This window comes from Xenopus laevis, chromosome 9_10S (genome assembly GCF_017654675.1).
Source record: "Xenopus laevis strain J_2021 chromosome 9_10S, Xenopus_laevis_v10.1, whole genome shotgun sequence".
NCBI classification, from domain to species: Eukaryota; Metazoa; Chordata; class Amphibia; order Anura; family Pipidae; genus Xenopus; species Xenopus laevis.
Window position 1 is genome coordinate 116531359 of NC_054388.1, and position 15820 is coordinate 116547178.

Consider the following 15820-nt stretch of genomic DNA (forward strand, 5'->3'; position numbering starts at 1 on the left):
AGTAGCTCCTCCCAGCAGACAGGAGGGAGCCAATGAGATTAGAGGAGGGAAAGGGGTGTTACAGGGAGAGCTGGGAAGTGAATTAGTGGTACAGGCTGATACATTAGATAGGTACAAGGAAGGGTCGGATGCTTTATTCACCAGGAGCTCCTCCCAGCAGACAGGAGGGAGCCAATGAGATTAGAGGAGGGAAAGGGGTGTTACAGGGAGAGCTGGGAAGTGAATCAGGGGTACAGGCTGATACATTAGATAGGTATAAGAAGGGGTTGGATGGTGTTTAGCAAGTGAGGGAATACAGGGATATGGGAGAGAGCTCATAGTACAAGTTGATCCAGGGACTGGTCCCATTGCATTTTGGAGTCAGGAAGGAATTTTTCCCCCTCTGAGGCAAATTGGAGAGGCTTCAGATGGGGTTTTTCACCTTCCTCTGGATCAACTGGCAGTTAGACAGGTTATATATAGACATAAAAGGTTGAACTTGATGGGTGTGTGTCTTTTTTCAGCCTAACTTACTATGTTACAATGGTACCCTGAACTCTCATGCTCTCTCCGTATATCATCCATATCCAACACCCAGTACTGTATCATCTCTCCATCCAGTACCTCATGACACTGGTACCAGGGACACTGAGCTCTCAACCTCCCTCCAGTAGGGACAAAGTTATTTACCAGCAGTGGCGTAACTAGTTGTTACTGGGCCCCATAGCAAATTCAATTTAGGGTCCCAAAATATTTATAAGTTGGCCTATTTTACCAAGATATATTAAAATTGCTAATTAATTAGGGTCTCACTGGGCCCCCTACACTCCTGGGCCCCCCTGCAACCGCAGGGTCTGCTTCCTCTATAGTTATGCCCCTGTTTAGCAGTTTGTGTAATAGTCGCTTCAGGAGCAAACATTAGAGGCAGTGTATTTAGTGAGCAGCTTTCAGCTCCAACAAGGAGAGTAGTTGGGGTTAGCACACTTGGGGTGATCAAGCCACCAAACAGAGACATGAGTGGGTGAGCTGAGGTGCAGGGACAGTGCCAAGGAACAAGATACCCCGTGGCACCCCTAGTGCTGGGGAACATCACCAAGACTATACTGTACTACCCCTGAGCCCCTGAGAGAGTTACTACTACTAAATATACCATGTGTGAAGGATTTCCACTATTTGCACTGAATGACTTTGAAGATGTAATTGGCTGACTGCTGTGAGACAGATCCACTGTCATTCTTCAATAAATAAGTTACTTGTCTGAAGCAATCCTCTGGACTGCTGTCACTTTCACCCTGGTTGTCTGTGCATCACGAGGCACACATGATCCACCTGAGGGGAATATGTTTACCTAGTAACATAGTAACATAGTAAGTAAGGTTGAAAAAAGGCACATGTCCATCGAGTTCAACCTTTTTTTTTTTTTTACAGGGTTAAATAACCCCCTTGGTTGGGCATGGGAGGGTGGCATAGAAAAAGGTTAATTTTATAGTAAGGTTCATTATCCCTTGAAATAAGGTCAGCCTGTTGGAGGGGTTTTGTACTGTGGGCTGGTATATTAACTAAGTTCAATGTGATTGGCTGCACTGGCCCCTTTAATTATAGTGTTGACAATATCAGGGTCCAAGAAGTACAGTGAGGCAAACGCTCGATTGGTTGGAAAGAATCCAAAGTGCACCTTCCAGCTCTGAACCCAATGCAGTGTATAATAAACTGGGAAAGCAACAAGCTGCAAATACATGGTTGTTTATTATACCTGCATTGAGTTCAGAGCTGGAGTTCATAGAACCCTTGGACCCACATATTGTTTCCTCATTAGATTTTCTCAGTCCAAAGGCTGCATCTTGTACAACTAGAAGTGGCATTACAGATGCACTGGTTCCATATAATGGTTTGGGCTGAGAAAAGCATCTGACCCATCTGATAACGATTGCCCCAGTTCTGAGCTTGGAAACACAATGGCATCACCTGAGCTCCCACCAATACCAAAATCTTATTACATTTACTGGTAAAGCAGTAACAATAATATTAAGCAATAATCTGTACTTGTGCAGCCAGAAGTACTTCCTATAGTTCTACTACTGGTTCAGGATATGACATATCTGATAAACTTACCCACCAAGCAGTTTGGCCAATTGTTTTTTGATAAAACTTTGAAAAATCTTGTAATTTTATTACTGTTCTGAATAATGAGCTCCTCCTCCACATCAGAATCAGCAGAATCGGTGTAGGAAGAGATAATGAGCTCCTCCCCCAGGAATCAGCAGAGTCAGTTTAGGAAGAGATAACGAGCTCCTCCCCCAGGAATCAGCAGAGTCAGTGTAGGAAGAGATAATGAGCTCCTCCCCCAGGAATCAGCAGAGTCAGTTTAGGAAGAGATAACGAGCTCCTCCCCCAGGAATCAGCAGAGTCAGTGTAAGGAGAGATAATGAGCCCCTCCCCCAGGAATCAGCAGAGTCAGTTTAGGAAGAGATAACGAGCTCCTCCCCCAGGAATCAGCAGAGTCAGTGTAAGGAGAGATAATGAGCCCCTCCCCCAGGAATCAGCAGAGTCAGTGTAGGAAGAGATAATGAGCTCCTCCCCCAGGAATCAGCAGAGTCAGTTTAGGAAGAGATAACGAGCTCCTCCCCCAGGAATCAGCAGAGTCAGTGTAAGGAGAGATAATGAGCCCCTCCCCCAGGAATCAGCAGAGTCAGTTTAGGAAGAGATAACGAGCTCCTCCCCCAGGAATCAGCAGAGTCAGTGTAAGGAGAGATAATGAGCCCCTCCCCCAGGAATCAGCAGAGTCAGTTTAGGAAGAGATAACGAGCTCCTCCCCCAGGAATCAGCAGAGTCAGTGTAGGAAGAGATAATAAACTCCTCCCCCAGGAATCAGCAGAGTCAGTGTAGGAAGAGATAATGAGCTCCTCCCCCAGGAATCAGCAGAGTCAGTGTAGGAAGAGATAATGAGCTCCTCCCCCAGGAATCAGCAGAGTCAGTGTAGGAAGAGATAATGAGCCCCTCCCCCAGGAATCAGCAGAGTCAGTTTAGGAAGAGATAACGAGCTCCTCCCCCAGGAATCAGCAGAGTCAGTGTAGGAAGAGATAATAAACTCCTCCCCCAGGAATCAGCAGAGTCAGTGTAGGAAGAGATCAGCGCTGGAATAATAATAATTAAAGAGATACAGGACAGTTTTGTGGTGTAATAAATAGAAACATTAAAGCAGAAGTGGCAGCATGAGAAATGTTGTGGCTCTCACGTGTCCCCTGATAACAGCAGCTGTTGGCTGTACAGAATCACCTCTGTCACTAACTAGTTGTCCTGGCTGTACAGTTGTCACCTGACTGGTAAGTTACTGGTCTGGCCGGTAATACTGACACTTGATGCCAATGTTATTAATAGGGAAGCGGCAAGAATATCTCCTGACCTCTGACCACTGACCTCTCACCTCTGACCACTGACCACTACGACACTGCTGCCCCCTCCCCTTCCTGGAAATCTGGACCTACAAGACCCCCCCTCAATGGCTTCTGGACCTTCTGTCCCTCAGTTCTGCTGTTTAATAGCAATATAAAGAGCCCCCAATCATTCATGAGGAGCATGGGGGGGGGCAGGGTTAATAGGGAGGGTGAGAGGGGGTCTCTCTAAGCTGACTACAACTACAGGTAAGCAGGTAGTTAGTATAATAGGCAGGTAGTTAGTATAATAGGCAGGTAGTTAGTATAGTAGGCAGGTAGATAGTATAATAGGCAGGTAGTTAGTATAGTAGGCAGGTAGTTAGTATAGTAGGCAGGTAGTTAGTATAATAGACAGGTAGTTAGTATAATAGGCAGGTAGTAAGTATAATAGGCAGGTAGTTAGTATAATAGGTAGGTAGTTAGTATAATGGACAGGTAGTTAGTATAATAGGTAGGTTGTTAGTATAATAGACAGGTAGTTAGTATAATAGACAGGTAGTTAGTATAGTAGGCAGGTAGCTAGTATAGTAGGCAGTTAGTTAGTATAATAGACAGGTAGTTAGTATAATAGACAGGTAAGCAGCTTCATATCTGTGTTGCATTATTCTCTTCTTTCCTACTTGTGCTGTGAGAGATTTTATTATGGAGGTGACAATGGGGGAAGATGAAGCACATGTGGTGAGGGGGGGTAGGGGAGGGGGTAGCAGGGGGTTATAATAGTTTGGGGGGGGTCTCAGTGGCTGGGTTGGTGGGTCCTTAAAGTATCAGTCCCTCATGGTACTTGGACACCGCAGTCTAACACTACTCAAAGGTGCAGGTTGGGGGGAGGGGGTGAGTAAGTACAGGAGGATCACTTACCCTTTAATAACAAACTGGATCTTTATTACACACAGATCTATTGCTTATATGGGGGATGTTCCCTCATTATGGGAATGTCAGTGAGTAAGTGGAAATAGAAAGTGAAAGTGATTTGAGCAGAAGCTGCAGGACATGGAGCGACAACACATTCTCCTCATTTTCCTCTTCTCATTCCTCCCCCAATCAGGTAACATTCGTCTCTTTATTATCAGCTGGGGGGGCACAATATGTAGGGTGGGGGCATAGATTTATTTTGCTGCCGGAGGGTCACAGACCCCATTACTGTATGAGATCCTATGAACAGACACAGACAGTACAGGGTTAATAAGTGGAGAGATGACAACTGAGCGGGGGGGGTTTGCTGCCCCTCCCCAACTTCTCGTAATGACCCAGAGTTTCTCTCCCCCCCCATTACACAGACTTGATATTCACAACTGTATGGGAAACAATTATCTGTGTTTAGGATCAGGAGTTTGCTGTGATTCAATCAAATGATGTAACAATGAATATCCACAATATCCACAATATCTGCTTCTGGGGCAAAACAGCACCAAATACCTCATCTGCCTCTCATGGTGATACCACAATAGCGACTGTATCAGGGACATGTTTAACTTGATATAATAGTGATACCACAATAGTGACTGTATCAGGGACATGTTTTACTTGATATAATAGTGATACCACAATAGCGACTGTATCAGGGACATGTTTTACTTGATATAATAGTGATACCACAATAGCGACTGTATCAAGGACATTTTATTTGATAAAATAGTGATACCACAATAGTTATGTTACATATGGGAAGGATGGGACACACAATGAAGTGAATTTAGCAGATATATAGTGAATAAAGTACCCCCTATTGTAAAATATAAGGATACTATAAGTTACTGAGGAATTTCATGACCATATAATAACACGAGGCCAAAGGTCATGGAACTAAGAGGTAACTTCTAATATCCTCATATTTTACAACTGGGGGTACTTTATTTATTATAATACACAAGTTTCAGTGAGTCATGTGACAGAAATGACATCAGAACTCACCGTTTATAACTGATGACATCAGAACTCACCGTTTATAAGGATATAATTTACAGGATATTCATGGCTTTTGTGTATTATATAGTGGATAATGTACCCCCTACTGTAATTTATAAAGATATTATGTTACCGAGGAGTTATGTGACCATATAAAAGCACGAGGCCGCAGGCCGAGTGCTTTTATACAGGTCACATAACTCCGAGGTGACTATTAATATCTTTATAAATTTTCAGTGGGGGGTACATTATTCATTATAATCTACAATTTCTGGGTTTAGTTTGTACTTTCTGACGAGTTCTTTGCTTTTTAAATTATGCCATACTTTAGTATATTTAGCTGGGTACCTTTATTTCTTCTTGCTATTGTCATGTCACATGTGTGTTGCAGCTGGGATGTAGTTCTTTCCTTTTTTTCTTCACAGGATTCCTCTCCATTTTTGCGCCCCCCCCGCATTACCAAAGTCTCCTCCCCTTCGTATACACTACCTGGAGTCTCTCTCACCCTCCCTTACATTATCTAAGTCTCGCTCCGCCTCCCATCAACTCTGAAGGCTAGCTCCCGCACTGTGTGACATTTTCTTTCACTGCATCACAGACGGGTGAAGGCAAGGGAAGGAGGCGGAGCGAGTCTTCAGAGAGTGGACGGGAGGTGGAGCGAGACTTTGGAAGGGTAAGGGAGGGGGGGCGAGACTTCAGATAGTTGATGCGAGGGGGAGTGAAAATGGAAAAGAGAAACGCTAGGGAGGCAGCTGCAGATAATGTTTTACTGAAGTGAGATCTGCTATGGAGGAAAGAGAAGCCGAAGGGAGGGGGTGGAGCGCGTTGTGGGAGGTAAGCAATGCAGAGCAGAAAGCTATAGTGGTGGGACGGTCGGGTAGAGGCGATGGCAGCAGCTGCGAGTGCTGTCCCTTTAAGTTTATAAACGGCGCGTTCTGGCGTCAGAACGCGCTGTTTATAAGAATATAATTTACAGTCTGGTCCCATTGGGAAATGACCAGACTGTAGATTATATGAATATATCCTCCTTGTAATGCTTCTGATATAAAGTTCTGCTACTGTTATATATGTAGGGGGTGAATCTATTTATCTTCCCAAGGGATCGAAAGGGAAAGTGAAGATTATTTTGTTTTCATCAGTTTATTGTGAATAGAAGGTCAGTGGGGTGTGTGTGTTACGTGTGTAGGGATGTGAAAATGTTAGACACCCTTACACTTTACAGACAGGCACATCCCTAGTAATATGGAGACCTCAGTGGTTCCTTATGGGGACCTTGTGCTTATGTAACCCCTGTAGTTCACACAGTGTACACCAGATGGCACTGTGCCAGAGTATAAAAGGTTTAGGAACCATGGGCTCTGGGTCCATTGCTTTAGCCCTACCAAGCAGGCTGGAAGGGAATGGGTAGTGCTGACCCTAGGCGCCTTGGCCCTAGTAATTAGACAGCTATACTCATTTATAGATCACTCTAGGAGAGATAGAGAGGTTATTTAGTTGAGCAGCTCAAGGCTCCGCCGAGGAGATTAGAGGGATTAAGATCCCAGGGTATTACTGACCCAGAGTAAGGAACCAAGTGTTGAGATAGGGATGTCAGGAGTTCCCCTAGTCTGCCACTGGAAGATATCCTGAAAACTGGGCAATACCCATCACATGTTGTCAACTTACTCTCTGCTGTATATTCCCTAGCCTGTGGGGATTGAGCCTATATGTGCTGTGAGTATATGCTTCCTTTATGCTGCTGTGTATGTTCTATACTCCATTGTGGATCAATGTGCTAAATGATCTCTGTGCTCTTGTTCAATAAATATTGTTCTTTGTTCAACTGTTAAAGAACTACTGGCGCCCATCATTGTGCTATCGCACCTGGTTACAGTTACACTACACCCTGCCTCCACCCCGCTGCAAGGGCTTATCCCTGAGAAAGAGAGCTCATCTGTGGTCTCAGCCCACCAAGGAAAGTAGCTAAAACTGCCCTAGCACAAGTCAGTTTACTATAGCGCTATACGTGTATATTTCATGGTTCTTCGTTCTCCTGGTGCTGCAGAATCTGTTGGTGTATAATAAATACATTGTTAGTGATAATGATCAGCAGTTATAGATGTAATAAAGGAATAAGCAACAGCAGCTGAATCAAAGTGCAACACTTGAAACACAAACTGCACTTACACTAATACCACTAACTATTGCACTTCATATACTTCATATAGTGAAACAATGGGGGTTTAACTGTATTTCACTGTAGTGCCTTGTGGACATGGGATTGTCCGTGTCTTTATACTGCCCTTATCCTGATCCCTGTCCTCATCCTCCACATGTCACATAAATACAGCGACAGACGCAGCTTTATACAAACTATGAGGGGAGAAACAAATGAAATATTGATATTGCTTAGGTTTTCCTTATGTGCCCATGTCCCCATGTTATCCTGAATCTAGTTGTAGTTGCACAATCCTGCATGTGAGAATAAGCACAATTATGTGGCAGCAATGAGCCAATGGCAGCACTTTCCTGGGTTTGGGACAAGCTGTTACATTGTGACTCCCAATTCTCCCTATTAAAAGATTGAAAGGGAAGCAGAATGTTAGAACCTTTGCAATTTGCTTTGGTTCTCATGTTTGTTACTGTTGTTCCACTACAACCCTGAGCCCAATTCTATTACACTGTGTCCATTAAATGTTTTATACAAATATTAAACTATAACAAATACACCTCTCCTATAGACACTGCTGCACAAACTGAGTGCATCTTATACTTACACAGAAACTACACACTGTATCTCCCAACAGTCCCGTTCTCTGCAGGACAGTCCTGATTTTCACAGCTCAGCCCACAGTCCCGGGTTTCTTACTGAAATCATTCAAATTTCTCTTTGATCTCCTGCACTGACGCCAGAAAACCATACAAAGTTTCTGAAACTTAATTCAGATAAGAGGCTTTTTGGCAGAGAGCCCAGAACACCTGCACTTTGATACATTTGTAATTATTTAAGATAAGCAAAGATACAACTGTAACTATTTAGGATAAACAAGTCTCACTTCTTAAAGGGCAATTTCAGCTTCTTTAGCAAAACCGTTCATTAAAAAAATAATACATAAAACATGGCCCTAAAACGCCCAGAAATGAGCTCAAACTTTCATAACCTGCCAAATTTAGTAAAATGGACTTGGTAATCAGAGTGTGTGGCCATAAAATAGGCGGGGTCAAAAAGATCCACTGGGCAACGTGCAACTGATGTTTTTGTCCCTCTTTACATCCTTCAAATGTTGGGACGTATGTAAACTGTGCAGGACTTGTTCAGACTCTATTTCATTCTGCTGGGTCACTTTATGTCAGTTCCCTTCTATTGCTGAGACAGAGGGGCAGTTTATTGTTCACTTATACAGGATCTATTTATATAGACTGAGGGGCAAAAGTGCACTTACCCTGTGGGCCCCACTAATTTGCTACCCATCCCCCTCATTGCAACCAATTGTTCATTCACATAATGACTCTCAGTGTCAAACAGGCACATTCCAAGAAGGAAACAATAGAAGGATGTGCCGGTCCAACCTCTGGGCTGTTGTTACTGTAGGAAACTCTTATTATAAACTGGACTGTTATTTCCCATGTAATATGAGCCCTTGAGTCCTACTGGGCCCAGCTTGGCTGATTGTATAGACACAAAGGGCCTGGTTACTATAACCTGTAGAAGCAATTCAGCAATCCAGTAGCTATTTGGGCCATTAGTACTTAGAATACCAGTAACTATTCTGAATCTCAGTTCTGACATGTTTTATTACATGGATCATAATAAGATGGTCTATAAATAATGATAATTATATGATATCCTGAGACTGAGATTAATTGAATTGCCCCAGTCCCTGTCACATGGGGGGGGGGGGGGGTTCTGTGTCTTTCTGGGAGTGACCCAACTGCCTCCCCCAATAAAGGGGATATTCACCTCCCAAACACTTTTTTCAATTGAGTTGATTTCAGATTGTTCACAGAAATAACAAACTTTTTTAATTCCCTCCCATCTTTTAATTTCCACAAAACTAAAGTTTAAGATTTACAGTTCCTGTCTTGGGTGTGTGAGTGTGAGTGTGAGTGAGGCAGCTGAGTGATCCAGGGGCAGGTTCCAATTGGCTGATCCGTTAGTTGATCCATTTCCCCTCCCACAGCTGCTTCACATTCATAGTAACATAGTAAGTTAGATTGAAAAAAGACACAAGTCCATCAAGTTCAACCTTTTGTTTGTTTTTTTTAACCTACCTATCTGCCAGTTGATCCAGAGGAAGCAAAAAACCCATCTTAAGTCTCTCCAATTTGCCTCAGAGGGGGAAAAATTCCTTCCTGACTCCAAAATGGAAATGGGACCAGTCCCTGGATCAACTTGTACTATGAGCTCTCTCCCATATCCCTGTATTCCCTCACTTGCTAAACACCATCCAACCCCTTCTTATACCTATCTAATGTATCAGCCTGTACCCCAGATTCACTTCCCAGCTCTCCCTGTAACACCCCTTTCCCTCCTCTAATCTCATTGGCTCCCTCCTGTCTGCTGGGAGGAGCTACTGGTGAATAAAGCATCCGACCCTTCCTTGTACCTATCTAATGTATCAGCCTGTACCCCTGATTCACTTCCCAGCTCTCCCTGTAACACCCCTTTCCCTCCTCTAATCTCATTGGCTCCCTGCTGTCTGCTGGGAGGAGCTACTGGTGAATAAAGCATCCGACCCTTCCTTGTACCTATCTAATGTATCAGCCTGTACCCCTGATTCACTTCCCAGCTCTCCCTGTAACACCCCTTTCCCTCCTCTAATCTCATTGGCTCCCTCCTGTCTGCTGGGAGGAGCTACTGGTGAATAAAGCATCCGACCCTTCCTTGTACCTATCTAATGTATCAGCCTGTACCCCTGATTCACTTCCCAGCTCTCCCTGTAACACCCCTTTCCCTCCTCTAATCTCATTGGCTCCCTCCTGTCTGCTGGGAGGAGCTACTGGTGAATAAAGCATCCGACCCTTCCTTGTACCTATCTAATGTATCAGCCTGTACCCCTGATTCACTTCCCAGCTCTCCCTGTAACACCCCTTTCCCTCCTCTAATCTCATTGGCTCCCTCCTGTCTGCTGGGAGGAGCTACTGGTGAATAAAGCATCCGACCCTTCCTTGTACCTATGTAATGTATCAGCCTGTACGACTGATTCACTTCCCAGCTCTCCCTGTAACACCCCTTTCCCTCCTCTAATCTCATTGGCTCCCTCCTGTCTGCTGGGAGGAGCTACTGGTGAATAAAGCATCCGACCCTTCCTTGTACCTATCTAATGTATCAGCCTGTACCACTGATTCAGAGAGAGAATTCCACATCTTCACAGCTCTCACTGTAACAAACCCCTTCCCAATATTTAGGCGGAACCTCTTTTCTTCGTGTCCTTGTGTCAGCTGGAAAGACCTACTGGTAAATAAATCATTAGAGAGATTATTATATGATCCCCTTATATATTTATACATAGTTATCATATCTCCCCTTAAGCGCCTCTTCTCCAGAGTGAACATCCCCAATTTGGCCAGTCTTTCCTCATAGCTAAGATTTTCCCTTTACCAGCTTAGTTGCCCTTCTCTGTCCCCTCTCTAATACAATAATGTCCTGTTTGAGTGATGGAGACCAAAACTGTAGGGCATATTCTAGATGGGGCCTTACCAGTGCTCTATACAGTGGGACCCCCTCCTCCCGTGACTCTCTGCCCCATTTAATACAACTCAAGACCTTATTTGCCAGTTAGTTAGTTAGTTAGTTAGTTAGTTTAGAAAGCAGTCGTTTGTGGGGCACAGTATCAAACGCTTTGGCAAAATCCAAATAGATCTACTGCCCCCCACTGTCCAGAATCTTACTTACCTCATCATAAAAAGCAATCAAATTAGTCTGACATGACCTATCCTTCATAAAGCCATGCTGATTGCTGCTCATAATGCCATTCACTAGGACAACATTTTGAATGTGATCCCTTAACAAGCCTTCAAATAATTTGCCCACCACAGATGTCAAGCTTACTGGCCTATAATTGCCATGAGGATAGCTATGAGGAAAGACTGGCCAAATTGGGGATGTTCACACTGGAGAAGAGGCGCTTAAGGGGTGATATGATAACTATGTATAAATATATAAGGGGATCATATAATAATCTCTCTAATGATTTATTTACCAGTAGGTCTTTCCAGCTGACACAAGGTCACCCATTCCGATTAGAAGAAAAGAGGTTTCGCCTAAATATTGGGAAGGGGTTTGTTACAGTGAGAGCTGTGAAGATGTGGAATTGTCTCCCTGAATCAGTGGTACAGGCTGATACATTAGATAGGTATAAGGAAGGGTCGGATGCTTTATTCACCAGTAGCTCCTCCCAGCAGACAGGTGGGAGCCAATGAGATTAGAGGAGGGAAAGGGGTGTTACAGGGAGAGCTGGAAAGTGAATTAGGGGTACAGGCTGATACATTAGATAGGTACAAGGAAGGGTCGGATGCTTTATTCACCAGTAGCTCCTCCCAGCAGACAGGAGGGAGCCAATAAGATTAGAGGAGGGAAAGGGGTGTTACAGGGAGAGCTGGGAAGTGAATCAGGGGTACAGGCTGATACATTAGATAGGTACAAGGAAGGGTCGGATGCTTTATTCACCAGTAGCTCCTCCCAGCAGACAGGTGGGAGCCAATGAGATTAGAGGAGGGAAAGGGGTGTTACAGGGAGAGCTGGGAAGTGAATCAGGGGTACAGGCTGATACATTAGATAGGTACAAGGAAGGGTCGGATGCTTTATTCACCAGTAGCTCCTCCCAGCAGACAGGAGGGAGCCAATGAGATTAGAGGAGGGAAAGGGGTGTTACAGGGAGAGCTGGGAAGTGAATCAGGGGTACAGGCTGATACATTAGATAGGTATAAGGAAGGGTCCGATGCTTTATTCACCAGTAGCTCCTCCCAGCAGACAGGGGGGAGCCAATGAGATTAGAGGAGGGAAAGGGGTGTTACAGTGAGAGCTGTGAAGATGTGGAATTGTCTCCCTGAATCAGTTGTACAGGCTGATACATTAGATTTGCACTTACTCCCTTCTTGCACCCAGCACTTCCAGCATGCACAGCAAACACCAACACCTTAAGGTTTTTAATGCTGCTTAACACTTAGTCACATGCGACACTCGCTTTGAATTCACAGGTTTCAACATAAGTTGAGAAAACTTCAATGTTTAAAAAACCGTCACAAATAGAAAATAGAAAGTAATTGGGAAAAGTCTTTATTTCCGGTGAATTGTCTATAACCAACTGTTGGAAGGTGAACAACCCCCCATGATACATTGACTCATTTGTCCCTTATTCTACCCAATCCTGTGTCTGCACCAATCACAGCCTGTGCTGAATCCAGTAGATCCCTCTCCCCTGATGGTTCTGTTCTCTTTATTACAGAATCTGCTCTGGAACTGACAGTTGCTCCCTCCCATAGAGCCACAGTGGGAACAGACACCTCCATCCCCTGCACTTTCCGTGTGGACAGACGATCAGTGGACCCCAAACTTCTCACAATATTGTGGTACTTTCGGGATAAAGAGATTCTCAGGTACCCGGGTACAGAGGGGACCCCAAACTCCAGGTTGTCCCTAAACAAAGACAGGACAAAGGATGGGGTCGCCTCCCTGTCTCTCACTAATGTGCAGATATCAGACGGGGGGCTGTACAAATGTTCTGTGGGTTACGGTTCTGACAGGAAAGAGAAGGAAGTCCGACTCGATATTCAAGGTGAGAATTTAGTTTTACTATGAAATCTTTGGTCACATTTTATAGAGAATTATATATTTATTATATAGATTTGCTGTAAGTGATGTAGGAATAAATATATTGTAACAAACTTCTAATATGATAAAACTTCCTGCTGCTCCTGCTCCAATCACATCAGCTGATACATATTCATTTGTTACATTGATAGAAATCTTTCCTTTGTCTTTCCCTACAGCGCCCCCCAATATCAATATAACTGACAATGTTGTAATTGAGGATAAGGAGAGCGTCCTGAGTGTCTTCATCACCGGCTTCTACCCCGTGGACATTGATGTTAAGTGGCTCCGAGAGGGGGAGATACTCCCTGGTGGAACTGTGATCACCCCCCAGAGAAATGCAGATGGTACATACCGAGTCAACAGCACACTCACCATTGTACCCACCAAGGAGAACCGGACCCAGACCTTCTACTGGCGGGTCCAACATGAGTCTCTCTCTGTCCCTCTCCAGGAAGGATTCAAGTTGGTATATGGAGGTAATGATGGCCTAGTTATACAAAAAGTACCATTAATAGCATCTATTATTATTACAGTAAAGTAACTTATACCGATAGTGAGACCCCCCCCATCCTTGAATCACTCATTCCCCCTCTTTTGGTAGAGAATCCCATGACCTGACTGTCCTTACAGTAAGGAACCCCTTCCTATGCTGATGGTGAGATCTCCTTTCCACCCCACCAATGAATCACTCATTCCCCTCTTTTGGTAGGGAATCCCATAACCTGACTGTCCTTACAGTAAGGAACCCCTTCCTATGCTGATGGTAAGATCTCCTTTCCTCCCCACCAATGAATCACTCATTCCCCTCTTTTGGTAGGGAATCCCATAACCTGACTGTCCTTACAGTAAAGAACCCCTTCCTATGCTGATGGTGAGATCTCCTTTCCTCCCCACCAATGAATCACTCATTCCCCCTCTTTTGGTAGAGAATCCCATGACCTGACTGTCCTTACAGTAAGGAACCCCTTCCTATGCTGATGGTGAGATCTCCTTTCCTCCCCACCAATGAATCACTCATAGGGAATCCCATTTATAGCTAACATCAAGTCAAGTCAAGTGGATTTTATTGTCATTTCAGCCATACAGTAATACAGTACATAATAGAAACAAAATGACGTTCCTCCAGAACCCCTGGTGCTACACATAAGACTACACATAAGACTATACTGGGTACATCAAGTGTGCGTTTTTGGAAAAAGAGCAACTCTAGTACACAGTCACGCTGGGCAAGATGACTATTCCAGTTCCTTATGAATGTATTTAGTTTAGTCCTTTGGAGTTGAGATACCTGACGGCTTGTGGAAATAGACTGTTGGCTGATGGGCCTTCTTCACTATAGAGCTGGTGTTTAGGGACCAGTAGAGGTTCTCTGTCAGATGTACCCCAAGGAATTTGGTGCTCTTCATGATTTCCACCGGAGATCCGTCAATGTACAGTGGAGAATGATCCCCACGTGTTCTCCTGAAGTCGACAACTATTTCCTTTGTTTTGTTTGTATTCATAGACAGATTGTTAACTTTGCACCAGTCCATTATCCATTTCACCTCTTGTCTATATGCTCACTCGTTATTCTTGCTGATAAGACCTACTACGGTTGTATTATCAGTGAACTTGATGATGTGATTGGACCCATGACTTGCCACACAGTCATGAGTCAGCAGTGTGAAGCCATGGGTCCAATCACATCATCAACTTTGCTTGATGATGTGATTGGACCCTGTGTCCCTGGATCACTTAGAATCTGGGTTGGAAGCTCTGTTGACACAAATTTGTAAGTAAAAAGGAAAATACCATAATACCATAAACACAAACTGTAAATGCAGTTAGATATCTATTTTTTTAGTAAATATTCTGTGTCTCTAAAATAAAATATGTTGCCATTCTATATAATTGCATAAATAATATCTCTATTCTGCCCCAGTAGTTCATATAAAGAAAATAACGATACATTTACCCAAAGTCTTTCACCAGTCGCTTACTCACAAGAAAATGTTCCTTTATAAGAGAATGAATATTTTGTGATGGTTTTTGTGGATGACTACTATTAATACTTATGGTTAGCACTCGGCTAAGCCTTTTGGACTGGTGAGTACTGATGGAACTTTGAGTAGATATATATGTATAGAATAATGAAGGATCTGCACACTCATTTGTATCTTGTGAACAAAGTGTTTATTTGGATACAATGTGTTTATTTGGATATCCTTGATAAAGTTCCCCAGGTGGGACCGAAACGTCAGATACAATGATGTGCTACAAATAAACACTTCATTAACAAGATACAAATGAGTGTGCTGATCCTTCATTATTCTGCTTTCCCTACGCTGAGTAGTATTGTTATGTATATATACTGTATATATTGCAAGAGTGATCCAGGAAATCATAATCCAGTTATTTGCTTGAGGAATAAAGAGAATAACCTCACATCTCCGGCTGAACAAATGAGAATGGAACACAAAGCTCATCCTGTATCTGGAATGTAATCAAAGTACAGGTATGGGACCTGTTATCCAGAATGCTTGGCACCTGTCATTTTCTGGATAACAGATCTTTCCGTAATTTGAATCTTCATACCGTAAGTCTACTAGAAAATCAAGTAAACATGAAATAAACCCAAAAGGCTGGTTTTGCTTCCAATAAGGATTCATTATATTTTAGTTGGGATCAAGTACAAGCGACTGTTTTATTATTACACAGAAAAAGTAAA

General features: G+C 43.5%; 1 protein-coding gene across 2 annotated transcripts in view; it reads left to right on the top strand.

Moving 5' to 3' along the window:
• Positions 1-4262: 4262 nt before the first annotated feature.
• Positions 4263-15820, top strand: part of LOC108704218 — a 74241-nt gene continuing 62683 nt past the window's right edge. Inside the window, exons 1-3 of one of the 2 annotated variants that reach the window (XM_041577892.1) lie at positions 4263-4458; positions 12746-13075; positions 13290-13589. In XM_041577892.1, coding sequence (XP_041433826.1) covers positions 4404-4458; positions 12746-13075; positions 13290-13589 — 685 coding nt within the window. In that variant the 5' untranslated portion in view covers positions 4263-4403. Of the gene's footprint in view, positions 4459-12745; positions 13076-13289; positions 13590-13915; positions 15199-15820 lie in introns of those variants that run through there. The other variant, XM_041577893.1, reaches the window with a different exon arrangement.